We start from the raw sequence: 20,974 nt of genomic DNA on the forward strand, positions 1-20,974 counted from the left end.
TTAAAACAAAGGCCACAAAGAAAAATAAAAAAGGATACTATATACACCACAACAAATTAAAGAATAAAAACCATATGATCATCTCAATAGATGCAGAAACAGCTTCTGACAAAATTCAATATCCATTTATGATAAAAATTCTCCAGAAAGTAAGCATTGAGAGAATATATGTCAACATAATAAAGGCCATATGTGACAGACCTACAGCTAACATCATACTCAACAGTGAAAAGCTGAAAGCATTTTCCCTTAGATCAGGAACAAGACAAGCAGGTCCACTTTTATTCAACATAGTTTTGGAAGTCCTAGCCATGGCAATCAGAAAAGAAACGTAAGTAAAAGAAGTGGAAAAGAAATAAAACTGTCACTGTTTGCAAATGACATGATACTATACATAGAAAATCCTAAAGATGCTACCAGAAAACCACTGGAACTCATCAATAAATTCAGGACGTTGCAGGATACAGAATTAGTACACAGAGATTTGTTACATTTCTATACATTAACAACAAAAACCAGAAAGTAAAATTAAGAAAACAATCCTATTTACTCATATCAAAAACAATAAAATACCTAGGAGTAAACCTAAGGAAAGTATGCTATAAGCTATAAGACACTGATGAAAAAAATCAAAGATGACAAACATTGAAATATACCATGTTCTTGGATTGGAAGAATCAATATTGTCAAAATGACTGTACTACCCAAGGCAAGCTACAGATTCAATCAAATTACCAATGGCATTTTGCACAGAACTAGAACAACAACAACAAAAAAAAATCATAAGATTTGTTTAGAGATACAGAAGACCCTGAACAGCCAAAGCAATCTTGAGAAAGGAAATCGGAGCTGGAGGAATCAGGCTTCTTGACTTAAGACTATATAACAAATCTATAGTCATCAAAACAGTGTAATACTGACACAAAAAGAGAAATATAGATCAATGGAAGAGGATAAAAAGCCCAGAAATAAACCCACATACCTATGGCCAATTAATCTACAACAAAGGAGGCAAGACTGCACAATGGACAAAAGATTTTTCAATAAATGGTGCTGGGAATACACCATACACAAAAATAAAACTCAAAATGGATTAAAGACCTAAATGTAAGACTAAGTACTATTAATATAAAACTCTTAGAGGAAAACACAGGCAGAACATTCTTGGGACATAAATCACTGCAATATCTTTTCTGATCCATCTCCCAGATGGAAGTAAAAAACCAACAAATGTTACCTAATTAAACTCAAAAGTGCTTGCACAGTGAAGGAACCCTAAACAAAATGAAAAGACAGCTCACAGAATGATTAAAAAAAAAAAAATGCAACCAAAAAGGGATTAGTCTCCAAAATTTACAAATGGGCAGGAGACCTAAGTAGACACTCCTCCAAAGAAGATATACAGATGGCCAAGGAGCACATAAAAAGATGTTTAACATCACTATTAGAGAGATACAAATCAAGACTACAAAGACATATCACCTCACACCAGTCAGAATGGCCATGATCAAAAAAAATCTATAGACAATAAATGCTGCAGAGGGTGTGGAAAAAAGAGAACTCTCCTACATTGTTGGTGGGAATGTAAATTGTTAGAGCCTCTATGGAGAACAGAATGGCAGTTCCTTAAAAAACTAAAAATACAGCTACCATATGATCCAGCAACCCTACTCTTGTGCATATATTCACAGAAAAACATGGTTTGAGAGAGTACATGCACCCCAGTGTTCACTGCAGTACTGTTTACAATAACCAAGATATGGAAGAAACCTAAATGTCAATCAAAAGATGAGAGGAGAGAGATGTGCTACATATAAACAATGGAATATCCCTTAGTCATTTAAAGCAATGAAATAATATGATTTGCACCAACATGGATAGACCTGGAGATTATCATACTAAGTGAAGCAATACAGAGACAAATACCATATGATATCATTCATATGCAGAATCTAGAAGAAATGATGCAAATGAGCTTATTTACACAACATAAACAGACTCACAGACTTAGAGAATGAATGTATGGTTACCAGAGGGAAGGTTGAAGGCCAGAGATAGATTGGGAGTTTGGGATTGACATGTACGTACTACCATATTTAAAATAGATAATCAACAAGCACAGGGAACTCTGCTCAATATTCTGTAATAACCTAAATGGGAAAAGAACTTGAAAAAGAATAGATACATGTACATGTATAACTGAATCACTTTGTTGTGCACCTGAAACTAACACATTATTAACCAACTTCAATATTGTGCTCCAATATAAGATAAATTTTTTAAAAAGCTTCCTTACCATTTAAAAAAAATAACAAGAAAAATCTCACATACACACTTTCATCTACCTCTTAATAAAATTAGAAAAAGAAGAACAGGGACTTCCCTGGTGGTGCTGTAGATGGGAGTCCCCCTGCCAATGCAGAGGACACAGGTTTGATTCCTGGCCCAGATGGATTCCACAGGCCATGGAGCAACTAGGCCCATGCACCACAACTACTGAGCCCATGTGCCGCAGCTGTGGCTAAATCCCATGTGCCTAGAGTCTACGTTCTGCAACAAGAGACATTCCACAATGAGAAACCTGCGCACCACAATAAAGAGTAGCATCCACTTACTGCAACTAGAGAAAGCCCACACAAGGCAACCAAGACCCAGCACAGCCAAAAAAAATTTAAGAAAAAGAACAAACAAAATCTAAAGTCAGCAAAGGAAGGAAATAATAAAGATCAGAGAAGAAATAAAACAGATTTTTTTAAAAAAAATAGAAAAAAGTCAATAAAACCAAGACCTGGTTCTTTGAAAGAATAAACAGGATTGACAAACCTCAGACCAGGCTCATCAAAAAGAAAAGAGAGATAACCCAAATAAACAAAATAAATGAAAAAGGAAACATAACAACTGATACAGAAATTCAAAAAACCATAAGGGAGTGCTATGAACACTTATATGCCAACAAATTTGACAATCCAGAAGTGGACACATTTCTGGAAACAAACATCCTACTAAAACTGAATAAAATAGAAAGATAATTTGAAAAGACCAATCACTAGAACCAAAACAGAATCTAATTTAAAAACTCTCAACAATGTATGGCGACCAATGGAAGGATGGGGGGAGTGGGATGAATTAGGAGATTGGGATTAACATATATATGCTGCTATGTATAAAATAGACAACTAATGAGTACTTACTGCATACCACGGGGAACTCTACTCAATGCTCTGTGGTGACCTAAATGGGAAGGAAATTCAAAAAGGGGGATATATGCATACGTATAGCTGATTCACTTTGCTGTATAGCAGAAACTAACACTACATTGTAAAGCAACTATACTCTCATAAAAATTAATTTTAAAAAATTGAGTAACCACTGGAGTAAAAAAAAAAACAAAAAACCTCTCTACAAAGAAAAGTCTAGAACCAGATGACTTTACAGGTGAATTCTACCAAACATACAAACAGGAACTTATACTGATCCTTCTCAAGCTCTTCTAGAAAACTGAAGAGCAGAGAACACTCTCAAAGCCATTCTTTGAAGCTATCACCTTCATACCAAAACCAGACAAAGACACCACCAGAAAAGAAATTTATAAACCAGTATCTCTGATGAATATAGATGCAAAAATTCTCAACAAAATATTAGCAACTGAATGTAACAACACATAAAAAAGATCATACACCACGACCAGTGGGATTCATCTGAAGTTCACAAGGATGGTTCCACATATGCAAATCAATGTGTAATATACCAAATAAACAAAAGACAAAAAACACACGATCATCTGAATAGATGCAGAAAAAGCATCTCACAAAATTCAACATCCATTCATGATAAAAACCCTTACCAAAGTGGGTACAGAGAGAACATATCTCAACATAATAAAAGCTACTTAATGACAAACCCATAGCCAATATAATACTCGATGGTAAAAAGCTGAAAGCCTTCCTGCTAAATTCAGGTACAAGACAAGGATGCCTACTCTTACCTTTTCTAGTCAACATACTAGGAAGTCCTAGTCACAGCAATCACACAAGAAATAAAAGGCATTCAAATTTGAAAGGAAGAGGTAAAATGCAGATGATGATACTATACATATATAAAACCCTGAAGACTTCACACAAAAACTACTAGAACTGATGAATGAATTCAGCAAGGTAGCAGGACATAAGATTAACATATAGAAATCAGTTGCACTTCTTTATACCAAAAATGAAATAAGAAAGAGAATGTAAAAAAAAGAAAAAAAACTTTTAAAAATTTCACCCCCAAAATAAAAGACTTAGGATTAAACCTGACCAAGGAGGTGAAAGACCTATTTGCTGAGAATTATAAAACATTAATAGAAGAAACCAAAGATGATTCAAAGAAATGAAAGATACCTCATGCTCTTGGGTTGGAATAATTAATATTGTTAAAATGGTCATACTTACCAAAGCAATCTGTAGGTTTAATGTGATCCCTAAATTACCAAAAGGTCCAATACTTTGACCACCTGATGTGAACAGCTGACTCATTGGAAAAGACCCTGATGCTGGGAAAGATTGAGGGCAAAAGGAGAAGGGAGTGACAAAGGATGAGATGGTTGGATGGCATCATCGATTCAATGGACATGAGTTTGAGTAAACTCTGGGAGATAGTGAAGAACAGAAAAGCCTGGTGTGCTGCAGTCCATGGGGTCACATAGAGTCAGATATGACTGAGCTACTGAACAACAAATCAGGTTACCCATAACATTAGGTCTCCTGCATTGCAGACAGATTCTTTACCAACTGAGCTACCAGGGAAGCCCAGAACTAGAACAGACAATCCTAAAATTCATATAAAACCATAAAAGACCCAGAATTGCCAAAACAATCCTGAAGAAAAGAACAAATCAAGAGGTATAACCCTCCAGACTTCAGACAATACTACAAAGCTACAGTAATCAAAACATGATATTGCCACCAAAACAGACATATGGATCAACAGAACAGAATAGAGATCCCAGAAATAAACCCACACACCTATCATCAATTAATTAATCTTCAGAGGAGATACATATATTCAGTGGAATGAAACAATCTCTTCAGCAAGTGGTGCTGGGAAAGTTGGACAGCTGCATATAAACCAATGAAGTTAGAATACACCATTACATCATACATAAAAATAAACACAAAACGGCTTGAATACTCAAACATAAGATGTAATACCATAAAGCTCCTAGAAGAGAACACAGGCAAAATATTCTCCGATATAAATTATACCACTGTTTCCTTAGGCTCCCAAGACAATAGAAATAAAAACAAAAATAAGCAGGACCTAATCAAATTTACAAGCTTTTGCACAGTGAAGGAAACCATAAACAAAATGAAAAAGCAACCTACAGAATGGGAGAAAATACCTACAAATGATCCGACCAACAAGGGATTAATTTCCAAAATATACAAACAGCTTGTACAACTCAACAATAGCAACAAAAAATCCAACTGAAAAATAGGCAAAAGACCTAAATACACATTTCTCCAAAGAAGAAATACAGATAGCCAATAGGCATTGAAAAGATGCTCAACATGGCTAGTTATTAGAGAAATGCAACTCAAAACTACAGTGAGGTACACCTCACAATGGTCAGAATAACCATCATTAAAAATTCTGCAAAAGCAATGCTGGAGACGATGTGGAGAAAAGAGAACCCACCTACACTGTTGGTAGGAATGTAAGTTGATGAGCCACTGTGGAAAACATTATAGAGGTTCCTTATAAAACTAAAAATACAACTATCATATGATCTAGCAATCCCATTCCTGGGCATATATCCAGACAAAAGTGTAATTCAAAAAGATACATATACCCCTATGTGAATAGCACTACTCACAACAGCAAAGGCATGGAAACAACCTAAATGTCCATTGACAGATGAATGGATAAAGAAGATATGGTGTGTATACACACGCACACACACACTCACACACAATGGACAGTTCTCAGCCATAGAAACAAATGAAATAATGCCATTTGTAGCAACATGAATGCATCTAAAGATTATCATACTAAGTGAAAAAGTCAGAAAGAGAAAGATAAATACCATATTATAACACTTACATGTGGATTCTAAATAGGACATAAATAACTTATTTATGAAACAAACAGAACCATGGACAAAGAGAACAGACTGGTGGTTGCCAAGGAGGAAGGGGCTGGAGAAGAGATAGACTGAGAGTTTGAGGTTAGCAGATGTAAGCTTTTATGCACAGAATGGATAAACAACAAGGTCGTACTGTATAGCACACAGAACTATATTCAATATCTTATGATAAACCACATTGGAAAAAGAAACTTCAAAAAGAATGTGTATAAAATGTATAATTGAATCACTATGTGTACAGCAGTAATAAACACTGTAAATCAACTATACTTTAAAAAGGTTTTAAAGGGATCAGAAACAAACAGAAACAGTATTCCTTGAGGAAAAAAAAATCAAAATTCTATCAAGAAGACTGAGCCTTGGAAAAGAAATCTAGGTGGTACCTGATAGGAAAATGATCACTGAGACAATCAGTTCTTTTGCCAGAGCCTGGAAGGTAGATAATTAAAGAAGGCTATTTAAAATATTACTTCACTGATACACCTGAAGAAGGGAAAGGCTACCCATTCCAGTATCTGGCCTAGAGAATTCCATGGACTGCATAGTCCATGGGGTTGCAGACAGTCACAGATGATTGAGCAGTTTTCAGTTCACTCACTGATACAAGTGGTCTGTGCATTTCTGTCCTTCGAGGCAATTGCCTTTTGTTTTAATTTCCTCCTTTAATAAGTCCACTTACATATAGCATAGTGATATGTATGTGACTAGCAATAATTACTGCCAACATATCTACAGTTCCCTTGAATAAGGTCATTAACTCCTCAAGAGCAGCTCAGTGGTAGTCATCGTTGTAATATTTAGTTAACAAATGAGCAGAGATTGTGAACTTGTCCACTAGAAATGCTAAGAGCAGAATGCCACTCTAGGTCCTCTGGCTTCAGGTCCTATGCCATGTCCAGCATTCTCGATGACCCTATGATGGGGAGGTCACAGACAGTAAAGAACTTTGTATTTCATGCCGAGGAGCTCAGAATTCTGCTAGACCTCTAGGAGGTCCTTAGAGGGATCCGATGAAGCAGTGCTTCCCTGCGGAACCCTGAAGAACACCAGTGTTTAAAGAGCAGACAGAAGCCTATGGACAAAGCCTCTTTCAGTTCTATATATACCTGAAGTTAGGATCCACTGGCATCTCAGAGAAGGGATCAAAGTCTCCAGAAAAATTTCACCTGAGGTAAAAGGCCTTACTTACTATAACATCACCATTTTCCACTACAGGATAGTAACGTACTTGCCATCCCCCCTCAACCCTCCCCCCACCTCAGTGTTTGGTATTAAACAAGAAAGCCAGTATTTACAGTGTATTTGTTCATTCAAATATGTTTTTGTTCTCCAGAAATGTAAGTGCTGTCTGAAATATAGTAACATTTATATTGATTCCACAGCTTCTATAAACTTCAAAACAATAAAACAATGCAAGCAATAATCAACCCTTACTTGGCAATCTTAAAAGTCGTTCATCGGAGTAGTCATTAAAGCTGTGAGCATGCGGTCTACCGTTCCATGCTTCAGCTGCTAGTGTTGCCTCTCTGAACTTACTAGTGATGTGCCCCAGCTTCATTAGTGAGATTTTCACTGTTGGAAGTTAGGAAACTCTGCTTGGGAAAGAGAATAGGAAGAAGAAAAAAACCAATAAACTATTTAAGAATTAAGTGGGCTGTAGCTTTCTTGTCTACAAACTGGTAGATATTACTAAGGTATTTCCCAATGCTATATATTCCTACCTGTATTTGATTTGCTGAGAAGTGATAGGAAATGTTGAGTCTGGGGCTTTTCCTACAATTTCCTCCTATTCAAGGCCATGTATACTATAGCATACATTAGCAAACATTAGAACATATGCTTTTATGAAATCCAGCTGACCAACTGATTTATAACCTTGTTCTTTTTTTTTTTTTAACAGAGAAAAATCTTTGCCGGAAGTGCAATGAAAACTGCAAGACATGTACTGAATCTGACAACTGTACAGAATGCAGGGAGGGGTTAAGGTAAGAGAGTTAAAGATTTCACCAAGTAACACAGCCCAAAGACTTCTCAATAAAATTGAAAGAAAAAAAGTAAATAGGTACCTCTCTTATAAGTCACCCTTGGTTTGACTCCCATTCAGACACTTGATTGCTATTTGCATTATCTCTATCATTTTATGTGAAAATTTGGATGCTACTTTGGCTTCGGAAGGTTTATAAGCCAAATAAAATTCTCTTTAGAAAAGATGGCTCAACTACAAGTAAATAAATGGCCATTTGAGAGGCTTTCTTTGGGCTTTTTGGCCGGCAGTGTATCAGTCAAGGATTACTGCGTAGGTAACATCAATGAACTATATTTAATCCCCCTGATTCATTCCTTTGATGGTCGAAACTATTCCCTTATCTTTATTATTTCTCTCCATATAGCCAATCATTGTCTTATCTTAAGCACCTCAGGCTGGTTCCATTATGCCGTGGTTTGCACATAGATTTAATACCAGGGGATGTCATCCTTGAATGGATGAGACTTGCTCATTACTAAAGTCAGACAGTTGATAGATTCTTTGAGAGAATAACACCCAGATCAAGTGAAGTAGGTATTCTTTATATCCTTAGAGAAGGTCAGATCATCCCATGCTGAGTGAGGGGCTGGACTCTGGCTTTATTACATAAAGCTAGAATTCTGCTCCATTCCATCCCTTTTAAGAGTTCCCTGATGGCTCAGAGGGTAAAGCATCTGTCTGCAACGCAGGAGACCTGGGTTCAATCCCTGGGCTGGGAAGATCCCCTGGAGAAGGAAAAGGCAACCTACTCCAGTATTCTTGGAGAATCCCTGGATGGAGGAGCCTCATAGGCTACAGTCCACCAGGTTGCAAAGAGTCGGACACAACTGAGCAACTTCACTTAGTACCTCTATTTCCACTTTTGATCAAAGGCAAAATAATCAGGGTCCAGGCATTCTAGGCAGGCAATCCTTTACATTAATTAATAGGGGAATGTCATTTTTATTTCAATTAATTGATTATTTGTGGCTTTTTTTCCCCCATAAATGCATTCAGTGTCCATTTGTTTTGCACCTTTCATCTCAAGACTTTAGTTTTGATAATTATCAGTCTAGTCAGCATCCTACTACTTTTTGGAGAAGGAGCAGACTGTTATAATTTTTAAAAAGGGAAGATAAATGTGGGCTTAATCTTTCTCTGCCATTTGTTAGCTGTGTGATCTTGGTCAAGTCTGTTCACTCCTCTGAGCTTCAGTTTTCTCATCTATAAAAGGGTGATACTAACCTCAAAATTGCTGGATTATGGTAAGGATTAATTGTGATAACATCTATAAAGCACTTATTCCAATATCTGACACTGAATTGGCCCATGAAAAATAAAAGCTCAAGATTATTTTCTATATTGCTTAGAGAACATTTTATGGAGTAAAAAATGTGAAATGAGAGCCATACATATTAATTTTAAATACGTAAGTAGCCACATTAAAAGGAGTAAAAAGATACAGGTGAAATTTATTTTAATGAAATCTTTAACCAAATATATCCAAAATATTATTTCAACATGTAATCAATATAAGACAATATGAAAGATAATCAGTGAGATATTCTATATTTTGTTTGTAGTGCACAGTCTTCAAAAGCTGGTGTGTATTTCACCCTTAAAGCATATCTCAATTAACACAGTAATTTGGGGGGAAATACTTGATCTGTATATAGATTTTATAAAACTTTAGTTGAAGTAGATTTTAGATAGCCAAGTTGTTCTGCACTTATTTAAATGTTTCCTGATAACTGAATCAAGTGCCAATTTGTAAGATTTAGAGTGAAATGAACAAAAATAAAATGTTAAATTCTGTGCCCTGGCCACCCTAGCCACATTTCAAGTGCTCTTGAGCCCACAGGTGCTAGAGCATATGGGACAGCACACATCTAACTCAGCTGGCTCACCCCAGCATGAACCCAGTACCAGGTCTGCTTACCGCGCCACCCCTGGAGTTTGGAAGTGGCAGAGTGCATCACGGTTCCCAGGTGCTCTGCTGCACGCCCCACTTAGCACACTCCCTCCTCACACACTGCACCCTCTGTCTACAGCTGAGCAAGTACCAACCTCGGAAGTAATTTCCTTCGTTAGAAAAACAAGGCAGCTTTAAAAAAAAAAAAAAAACCTTTGATAAGTTTATCAGTGGTTCTGTTTCCTCCCACAAACGGAGTCATTTGATGCACTGTCCCCTTTTTCCAGCTCTACCAAAAAGAAAGGGATTTTCTTTTATTGGCTTTTTAAATGACACCTCTCTGGCCAGAAGAGAAGATCTATGAATGAAATACACTTTCTGTCTTTTTGAGGCTCCCTGTGTTTTTCTTAGGGGCTTCTAGGGTTGACCATTGTGCCTCAAAATACCTGTAAATTTTTAAATAGTGGCTAAGCAAACAACCTAGATAGCATATTCAAAAGCAGAGACATTACTTTGCCGACTAAGGTCCGTCTAGTCAAGGCTATGGTTTTTCCAGTAGTCATGTATGGATGTGAGAGTTGGACTGTGAAGAAGGCTGAGCACTGAAGAATTGATGCTTTTGAACTGTGGTGTTGGAGAAGAGTCTTGAGAGTCCCTTGGACAGCAAGGAGATCCAACCAGTCCATTCTGAAGGAGATCAACCCAGGATTTCTTTGGAAGGAATGATGCTAAAGCTGAAACTCCAATCCTTTGGCCACCTCATGCAAAGAGTTGACTCATTGGAGAAGACTTTGATGCTGGGAGCGATTGGGGGCAGGAGGAGAAGGGGACAACTGAGGATGAGATGGCTGGATGGCATCACTGACTTGGTGAATGTGCATCTGAGTGGACTCCGGGAGTTGGTGATGGACAGGGAGGCCTGGCATGCTGCGATTCATGGGGCCGCAAAGAGTGGGACACGACTGAGCGACTGAACTGAACTGAATTGAAGCAAACAGAAAAATATCTATGCATAAAATACTAGAAGGATATGGATTAAAATGTGAACAGGACTGTTTGGGATTATTTTTCATACTTTAAAGAGAAAAATAAATATATAAAAATATTTATATACATATATTATAAAAAATAAAGGGAAAACTAAATGTTAGTTTTTAATAGTATGATCCATATATAAAGCATAGTCAAGTAACATGTGAATTGCAGCAATGTAGAGAAATGTATTTTCTATAAGAACACAGAAAGCATTTGACCCTGTTGCTTAGATACCCATTTTCTAGAACTGTCTACTGGGTGACATGGGATTATGGTAACAGTCTCACTACTGAGTTATTCCATGAGTAATGTTTGTATATTAAATGCTATAAATTTTAGACATTTGTTTTTAAGAATCAATCTGTAGGCTATAAAAAACCTTAAAGGTGATTAAAAATTAGAAGAAAAAAAATACACATTCCTCATTCAACATTCTAGCAACATATTAGGTAATGCCTAAGAGTGCTATTTAGAGAAAACATAGCACAGATAACCAAAAATACTAAATAATAATGTAACTAAGAAAAGTTGAGATGTTTGGTGAAGCAGCAATATAAATAAATAATTTTGCCAAATATTTCATTAGAGTTTAAAATTAATAAATGAAGCCATAGAAGCAAAAGTATGTTAGGATTCTCTTGTTTTGGTCCAAGAACTAAAATCAGAAGCACTTACAATTTTAAAAAGGCTATTCCTGGGAGTTTGAGCTGAGGGTTGGGCAGGATAGTTGTACCCTTCTATTCAGGTGTAATTCATTTTGCCATGTACTCCTACAACATATACAGTTACAGGACAACATTTAAGTTTATTGTGGAGTAGGTCTAGGAGGTCTGGGATTGATAGGCATATTGTTAGGTAAGGTGATTGTTTTGGTCCATAAAATACTTGTAAAAACCTCCAGGTTGTAAAATGTTGAGTGAAGAAAAAATGTGTCAGCCAGCCTAATAATTAAGAGGAATGTCCTCTAAACTTGCAGCACATGTATAGGCTACAGACTTATTACAGGCACAGAGAAGCATTCTAGGTATCGGGAGGAGAAAAAAAGAGGGTACAGGGGCTATTTCTCCTGCTTGGAAGTTCTCCCAAGTCCACTGACCTCTGGGGGAAACTATATGTTTTGCATACGGCCTTGGGGAGTCATGACCTCTTTGCCTGACCACAGCCGTCTGTGTTTCCAGCCTGCAGGGGTCCCGGTGTGCCGTCACCTGTGAGGACGGATGGTACTTCAACGGCCAAGACTGTCAGCCCTGCCACCGCTTCTGCGCCACCTGTGCTGGTACCTCCCCCCCAACTCCTCTTATTTATTCCTCTAGCTCTGGTTTGGCTTTCATTTGTCTGTCTTTATCCATCAGTCATGCACACCCTCTTGGTAATCTTTTTTAATTAGACTTACTTTTCTAGCTTTACTGAGGCATAACTGACAAACATTATATACTTTAAGATGTATGTGTGATGTTTTGATATATATAATACAAGGTAATTAACATATTCATCACCTCACATAATTTGTGTGTGGTGAGAACACTTAAGATCAACTCTCTTAGTTGAGTTTTGAGTATACAATACAGTATTAACTATAGTTACCATGGCGTACGTTAGATTTCCAGAACTTATTCATCCTGCATAACTGAAACTGTACCTCCTTTGCCTTCAAAAGAGGTTTGATGTTTTTTTGGCAAATGGGTTCAATCTAAAACTGAAGCCTTTTCCCCCCAGAGAACATAAGGAAAAGTACAAATGTTACATTTCTCAAAACTGCAACCTATTAATGCCATTTTCACCAATTATGCAAAAAGCAGCCCGCTGTGCAACCTTTTCTGAGGCTTTGTTTCTGTTTCCTGCATTTGTCTTGCTTTTAAGGAGCCGGCGCTGACGGGTGTATTAACTGCACAGGGGGCTACTTCATGGAGGAGCGGAGATGCGTGCAGAGCTGTAGTATCAGCTACTACTTTGACCACTCTTTAGAAAATGGATACAAATCCTGCAAAAAGTAAGTGGATCCCCCCCCCCTTTAAGCTCCAGTGTTTGGCAACTGGATTCCTTATTTCACTGACTTCATAAACAATATGAAACGTATAATTATTAATGAAAAATAAGGTACAAACATTTACACTTACACTCTGCAGCTTTAAACCCAGCTGATTTTTGTGTGTGTGCCTCAGGAGCACTTTAAAACCTCTAAAGTTATATTTCTGTTTCAAGTGCATGCTCTCTCCTCTTTAAAATCAGTCTACCTGCTAGGTTTTCTTTAATGTTGTCAATTAAAGCAATTCATTTAACAAAATATTTTTGTGGCATCTTCAAAGGGAGAATTAAATTTAAGATGTTAAGAGATTGATAGTAAACACATCTTTTCCTGTGCCTGATGTGTGAAAGGATGATACATTGTACATTCTCCCCATAGATGTGACGCCAGCTGTTTGACGTGCAATGGTCCAGGGATCAAGAACTGTACGAGCTGTCCCAGTGGGTATCTCTTAGACTTAGGAATGTGTCAGATGGGGGCCATCTGCAAGGACGGTGAGTACAACTGCTTATTTTGATCTGAGATCCATGTGATCCTTCCATGTTAAGGTCTAATATATATTTCCACTTGAAAATATTAACTATCAAGCATGTCTCAGGTAAGACATGCTGATGTCTTGTTGGTGTTCCTTGAACTTATACCCTCAACGGGTTTAGTTTTCTGGTTGTTTTAACTGCAAAAAGAACTAAAGCATCCATTTACGAAGATGGCACTAGTTAATTTTTCTTAATTAGTAGACCTTGTTCTTGAAAACTTTAGAGCTTTGGGTTCAGAACAAAATTCAGCAGAAAGTAAAGAGAATTCCCATATATCCTCTGACCACACTGACCACACATACACATATACTCACTATCAGTATCCCTCACCAGAATGATATGTTTGTTACAGTTGATGAACCAACAGTGACAAATTGTTGTCACCAAAATCTACAGTTTACATTAGAGTCCACTTTTGGTGTTCTGAGTTTGGACAAATGTATAAAGACAAGTATCCACCACCGTATCCACCACAGTACCACACCACCACAAGTATCCATCATGCAGATCACCCTTCACTACCCTGAAAATCCTCCATGCTCTGCCTATCCCTTCCTTCTTCCCTCCCCCTGGAAACCACTAATTTTTTTTCACTGTCATCATAGATTTGACTTTTCCAGAGTGGCATATAGTTGGAATCATACAAACACTAACTAGAAAAGGCTACATATTGTATTGTTTTCCAGTCTTCCATCATATGTACTTTTTGCTAGATTTTTAAAATACCACATAGAGTTTTGTACCTTGCTTTCTGCTCTAAGCATTAGATAAATGCTATGCTATGTTTTTACAAAATCTTCAGAAACTTCACTTTTAATAACAGCTGAACAGTCTGTCTTGTGGATATGCCACAGTTTACTGCCACTCTCCTCTCATTTGGATTGTTTGTAATTGTGATATGTAAATAACAATCAAAAGGCATCTGAATCTTTTATTAAGCCATGCTGCTGCTGCTGCTGCTAAGTCGCTTCAGTCGTGTCTGACTCTGTGCAACCTCAGAGATGGCAGCCCACCAGGCTCCCCCATCCCTGGGATTCTCCAGGCAAGAACACTGGAGTGGGTTGCCATGTCCTTCTCCAATGCATGAAAGTGAAAAGTGAAAGGGAAGTCGCTCAGTCATGTCTGACTCTTTGCAACCCCATGGACTGCAGCCCACCAGGCTCCTCCGTCCATGGGATTTTCCAGGCAAGAGTACTGGAGTGGGGTGCCATTGCCTTCTCCGATTAAGCTATGATAGATAGGCATTTATCTAATGATAAAACAATTACAGATCGGTTCTAATGCTAATATTGGTCTATTTTTCTTTTCATTGCACCAGTAGTTCTCAAGCAAAAGTCCAGGACCCCACACCTTCCCCCAAGATTCATTTAAATTGGTCTTGGGGTAAAGCACTGATAGCTTTAGAAGCTTCTGAAGTGTTTTTAATGTGCAGCCATTCCCTCTGATAATTTGGCAAATGCCAAGTTCTCTCATTTTCTAGCTTCCGCCATTTCCCTATCCATGAAATGAATGAGTTTAAATTATTCCAGCCCCAATATTTTACAAGCTTTGACTCTAGATATAATTCGTGCAGAGAGGACTCTTAAATTTGTGCCCAGACTTTATGTACATGTGCATCTCAACAATGTAGAAATAAAATGTTTGAACCATCATTGTTCTAAACATCTTGGACTGTTAGGGAAATAGGAAAATAAAAAACGATGCATTTGGAACAGTTTTCCCTGATAAAATCATTTCCCTGGGTTTAATCTTTGTGTTCCTTTGAATGGTTCCTCTTCTGGAAATTTCACAAGAGGCAGAAGAGTGCTATGGCTGGGAGAATGTAGATTCAGAAGTCAGAATGCATCATTCTTATCTAGACTCCAGACCTTGGACAGGTTATGAGTTTTTTGGGGGCCTCACTGCCCTCATCTATAAAAATAAAAAGGATAATACTGCTGCCCTCATATGGTTATCTGATAACTTCCCATTAGGAATCTCAAACAACAAAGATATCTGAGCATGTGATGGCACCAATAGGGAAATCATTTATGCTCTCATATCCACAGAGCGTCTAAGTGACTTTGCATCTTCATAGCTCTTCTAATGTCTGATTGACCTGGCAGGGGGAGGCAGACCTGCTCAGGCTCTGCATTCAGCCTTTCATGGCCAGGGCTAATTCTCACCACACAACACTCAGGTAAGAAGACTGGGAGTGATAGCACCCCAGATACCATGTAAGTATTACTTTCTAGTTATCAGCCAGTGATCCTTACCCTCACGTTAAAAGCTGATCCCCCTCTATCTGAATATGATCAGAATTTTTCTTAGTTAGTAACTGAAAAACCAAGCAAGATTTTTAAGCCATTGACCCAAAAGATGCACTATGACTTGAAAGGTTCACCTTGTACTTGGTAACAGGCATTTCAAGGTTTATGATCTTTAACTGCTTTCCCTAAACCATGGTAAGCACGGGATCATTTATGCCAGTGGCACTTTGGTAAAACTGGAGTGTCAGGATTGTGGGCAAAAGTGGAAAACGAAGAACCATGATTTGTGATGAGTCCCTTTTCAGGTAGGTTAAAGAATGAGATCATGGACGGCTCACTAGGCTTTTCAAATCACATGGCAATCACCATGTGCTGTTAGGGATGTGTTATTATTTTCTTTCAACTGTCATATTTCAGTGATTCTAAGACACACTTTTTTATTATATTTTAATAGCTCTGGAATCAGATGCATCTTATATAATTCGTGGCAGCTTACAACTGCTTTGATCCACAGGTTGATGTGATGTAGCTGTCATCGCCTGTGACAGTCAGTCACAGACCTATCTAGTCAACTGAGGCACATGATCACTCCTACTTATGTGGCATTTAATTGCACTTCAAAACATTAACTATGTCTCAATATTCAAAGGAAGGGTTATTACTTAAGCCCAGAAAGAAAAACAGCATGTTATGCAAATACTTTAATAAGCATAAAACAAATATGCTAATTGACAAAAGGTTATTGTGTCACCATTTAATAAGAATTTTTCTTGGCAGTACTTAAAAAAGTGGTGTATCTGAAATCCAGTGTCTTAGACTCAATGAAATATAGTATAAATGACTGTATATGCTCTTCTGTAGGTAATTCCAGAAAGAAGAATCCTCGCTTGTATTATTATTGATTTCTAATTTATTCTTTTTATAATCTTTTTTTCTTTTCATAAATGGATACCAATCACATTTACCGCTGGACTGCAAAACAATGCTTCTTGAAAAACAATGCTGTTGACTGAAATCACTCTGGGTGGACCAAATTTTCCTCCTGTTGACTGCTCCTGAATGATCCCTTCCAATCCCCCCAATCTGCCTCTCTGGCCAATCACAACCTTCTTCCATGTGTGTCCATCATGCTGCTCTCGTCCTCAACTTCCCCTGTCTCTTGCTGAATTCCTGGAAAAGCAACGGAAGAGTCCTGGGCGGAAGGAGGCTTCTGTATGCTAGTGAAAAAGAACAATCTGTGCCAACGGAAGGTTCTTCAACAACTGTGCTGCAAAACATGTACATTCCAAGGCTGAGCTGCCATCCTAGATTTCTTTGTTCCTGTAGACTTATAGATTACTCCATATTATTATTAAAAAGAAAAAAACAAGCAAAAAAAAAAAAAAAGCAAGCCACCTCTCTCTTTCTTGCTCTCTTTTTCTCTCTTGCTCCAATTTGTGCAGGGAGATGGTGAACTGTTTTGTCAGAACTTAAATGGAAAAAGAAATAAACCTACAACAAGCCTACCTTTTATAACTGGGTGTTTAGTGCTAAACAGCCAGAACCACAGAGACAGTATTGTATGACCAAAGCATCTGATGCCAAAATTTGACGTTAAAGTAATGATTTGATTTCCTGCCCTGTTTTTGAAGGTCCATTTTGTTTTTTGTTTTTCTTTTTTTTTTTCCTTTTGCATTTACTTGCTTGCTTCTCCCTTTGAGACGCCTAAAAATCCCTTTCAAAAACATCACAAGAGCAGACGTAGATCAAAATGAAACAGAAAGCTCTTGCATTCATCATTTTTCATGCTTGAGTCCACTGTTGGGGGAAATGGCAGAAAACTGGACCTAAGGGCATTAAGAACATCCCACAGAGTTGTGTTCAGTGTCATTTGTCTTGGTTTTTCACAGCTGGCCATTGATACTTTCCACACATAATTTACTTCATGCATTATGTGCTGGTTTTGGCATTATGCCCACTTGATAAGTCTGCTCCACTGGTTTCATCAGATAGACTTGCTGCTACTGGCTTTTCCATGGTAGATTCGGTTATTTTACATACAGCTGGTCAAATGGGATTGCTCTGCATAGTCAAACTGGTGATGGACAGAATGCAAAGATTCACAGAATAGCTGAGACTGATCCAGCTCCCCCCAAATCCAGAGTGTTCACTCGTAAACCCTGCACATGCTCTTGGTGCTATTCAGCCATTACCCCATAGCATTTTTTTAAGGCCATCAGAAATTCCATGTATTGTAGGGGAAAGTGTTTTGGATATGATGAAGGAAATTTCTTCCTAGAGTCAAAAGTTTCTAAAAGGTCCTGTATTTTTTAAGAAATGGAATTTATTTAAATAATATTTAAGCCTGTGCCCAAGTTGGCGGGGTAACATTTTTCAATGGTGCTTATTAGAAGTGTTTTTTCATCTTATCATTTTAAGAAAATAAAACTGGAAATGGAATATGGGCAGCATGATTGTACCCTCCTGGTTCTGTTCTTTCCCCACTCCTCTGTCGCTCTATAACCATGCTGATACACCTGTCCACTGAATGTCAATGAGACCATCTGTTTTCCTGGAAATATACTCACTGGTTTTCTATGAGTCCCCAAACACATCCTGGAATCTAGCAGACTGACTTATGTGAATACTCTTTGGATCAGTGGTCAGAAATGAGGAAGCTTGATAGATCTTTTTATAACTCTTGAGTTTCTTTAGGAGAGCAGAGACTAATATCAAGTTTCTTCATGTTTCATGTCAAAGCTCCATTGGTGACCTCATTTGCTTTCAGAGTGACCAGCCATCTTGTAGGCTTTAGGCTTTGGAGAGCCTCACTTCCAAGATGAGAGGAGGAATGATATCAATATAGGTTATCCTGGGAAATGGATGCTAACTAAGGTCCCCATCCAAGAAGCAAGCTAGTAAAAAGGCCTAACTTGAAATTTTGTATTCCAAGACATCAAAGTTAACATTTAACCCAAGGTAAATAATGAGTACAAAGTCTAATGACCCTTTTAATAGCACTGCAGTGATCCTAAGTCATGTAATGATTCATATATAACTAGGGGATCAACTGATTTTGTTGAGTAATTTTTCCTCTTCATAACACTGCAGGCCCTTCTGACCTAAAGAAAGCAAGTTAGTGCTGGGTCTGGCATGTAGAGTCTTACATTTAAAGTCGTAGTCTCTTAAGTGGACAAAAGTAAATGAGAGCCTGTCAAGTAGATGGTGAAACCAGATCTGCCTGCAGAAGAATCCATTTAACTGAACCCACCCATAATATTTGAGGCACAAAGTTACTATGAAGGGAAAAATAAAAATGATGTCTGTGTTCTTAGAGAAATAACCATCAATCTGACAGTCAAAACCATTGGGGTCCACCAACACGTGTTCCATTTCTCACTGACCATGCAGGCACACATTGTGGAAATACTGGTTTAACTACTAGTGGTTACTGCCTCGTTTATCTACAGAATATTATTAACTAGAACATAATGCTTTCAAAGTTTAAGTTAATGTTATATATTATGTATAAATATATATATTCATAATGAGATATATGTAATGGATAGTACAAAGTTTGGAGACTTAACAAATACTCTAACCTAGAGCCAGAAGTCCTATTTTCTGTTTTCTTTCGTCTTTTCATTAGTGATCCATTGTTAAATCCAAATTCACTTTTACTGAAAAATACTGTACATGTGTAAAATGTTCAGTTGTTTTTTTGTAAAATATAGTAGAATGGTTGTAATTGATACTGGCCAAAATCAATGTTATTCCATATTTTATTTTTTCTATTAAATTAACCTAAGTTCCTGTTTATTTGATCTGTTCATAACCATGTGCAAACATCTCTGAAAGGGTGAGGTCATGAGAAACTTCTGTTTCCATACAGAAGCTGAATATGGAAGAAAGGGTGGTGAATGGAGCATACAAATAAGATTGGGAAGAAAGGGTGAACAGAGATGGGAACTGAAAAAAGGAGAATGTAACATCAATAGAAGAAAGGAACAATTTAGGTTTGGTCATGAATGACTGTTAAATCCCATTTTTAGTAAGCAGGTTGTGAAAAAATCTACAAAAGCTTGGTGCAGTTGCTACTGCATTGTACAGGTGCAATGTCCAGTGAAAGAGCCATCTGGACCTGCTCTCTCCCTGGCTTCCCCCAGGGCATGGACTACTGCACGCCTACCTGTGGGTGTATGAAAGGGTGGGGACCATGGTGCTGGGCACAAAGAGGTGGGGAGTGTGAAAGACGTTATAGAAGATGGCCTTATTCAGTTGGCTGATATCCTGTGCATCATTATCCCTGGCTGTAGCACATCCCTGTGGCTGTATCCCTAGATGCCTAGAAGATGACTCTGTCTAAGACTAGTCTCTAGTACTTGCTACAGGGTAGAACTGTACAGTTAGCAAATAAACAACCGTGGACCATAGACCTTTGTGAACCCAGCTTGTGATGGTCACTAGCCCTGAAGGTTCAATGCCCTGCCTTTTGCAAAAAGAAATGAGAAATCAACAGAAGTGACACACATATTGAGCTCTGATTAGGTTTAAAGCTTTGGGGATACAAAAAGGTATAAGAAAGAGCTTCTGTTGCCATGAAGTCCCATTACGGAGATGGGGAGAAACTAATTTTATTGACCATTTACAATGTGCTGTACAATATGGGAATACAGAGTGTGTGTGTGTGTGTGTGTGTGTGTAGATATATTGGGTTGGCCAAAAAGTTCATTCAAGTTTCCCCTAAGATGGTACAGAAAAACCTGAAAAAGCTTTTTGGCCAACCCAATTAATATACTCTTTTAAGTCTCACAAAAATTCTAGAACAGAAATACAAGTAGTATCCTCTGTTTACAAATGAGAAAGCTGAGGCATATGGACTTGAAATAAATTCATTGGGATTGCAAAACCAGACTTAGAATAATAAAAATAAAATTCAACAGTAAGACCATTAATCCTAAGGAGTGACTTCTAAATCTCAGATGAGTAAGTGAAGTTCAGACAGGTAGAAATCCCTTTGAATTGGATTAGTCAGGTGTTTCTTAGAGCAGTTTAGACTGGTATTGGATCTTGGAGGATGGCAGAGGCCTAACTAAGCAGATGGAACT

The 20,974-nt window shown here is 37.7% G+C and overlaps 1 protein-coding gene across 3 annotated transcripts in view; it reads left to right on the plus strand.

The window, feature by feature from the left end:
• The window catches only part of PCSK5 (proprotein convertase subtilisin/kexin type 5), a 505,527-nt gene that overhangs the window by 339,469 nt on the left and 145,084 nt on the right, over positions 1-20,974 (plus strand). For 2 of the 3 annotated variants that reach the window (XM_013965990.2, XM_005683788.3), the window contains exons 17-20: positions 8,025-8,109; positions 12,255-12,352; positions 12,937-13,066; positions 13,481-13,596. In XM_013965990.2, coding sequence (XP_013821444.2) covers positions 8,025-8,109; positions 12,255-12,352; positions 12,937-13,066; positions 13,481-13,596 — 429 coding nt within the window. Of the gene's footprint in view, positions 1-8,024; positions 8,110-12,254; positions 12,353-12,936; positions 13,067-13,480; positions 13,597-17,066; positions 19,686-20,974 lie in introns of those variants that run through there. The other variant, XM_005683789.3, reaches the window with a different exon arrangement.

This window comes from Capra hircus, chromosome 8 (assembly GCF_001704415.2).
Source record: "Capra hircus breed San Clemente chromosome 8, ASM170441v1, whole genome shotgun sequence".
Lineage (NCBI taxonomy): Eukaryota > Metazoa > Chordata > Mammalia > Artiodactyla > Bovidae > Capra > Capra hircus.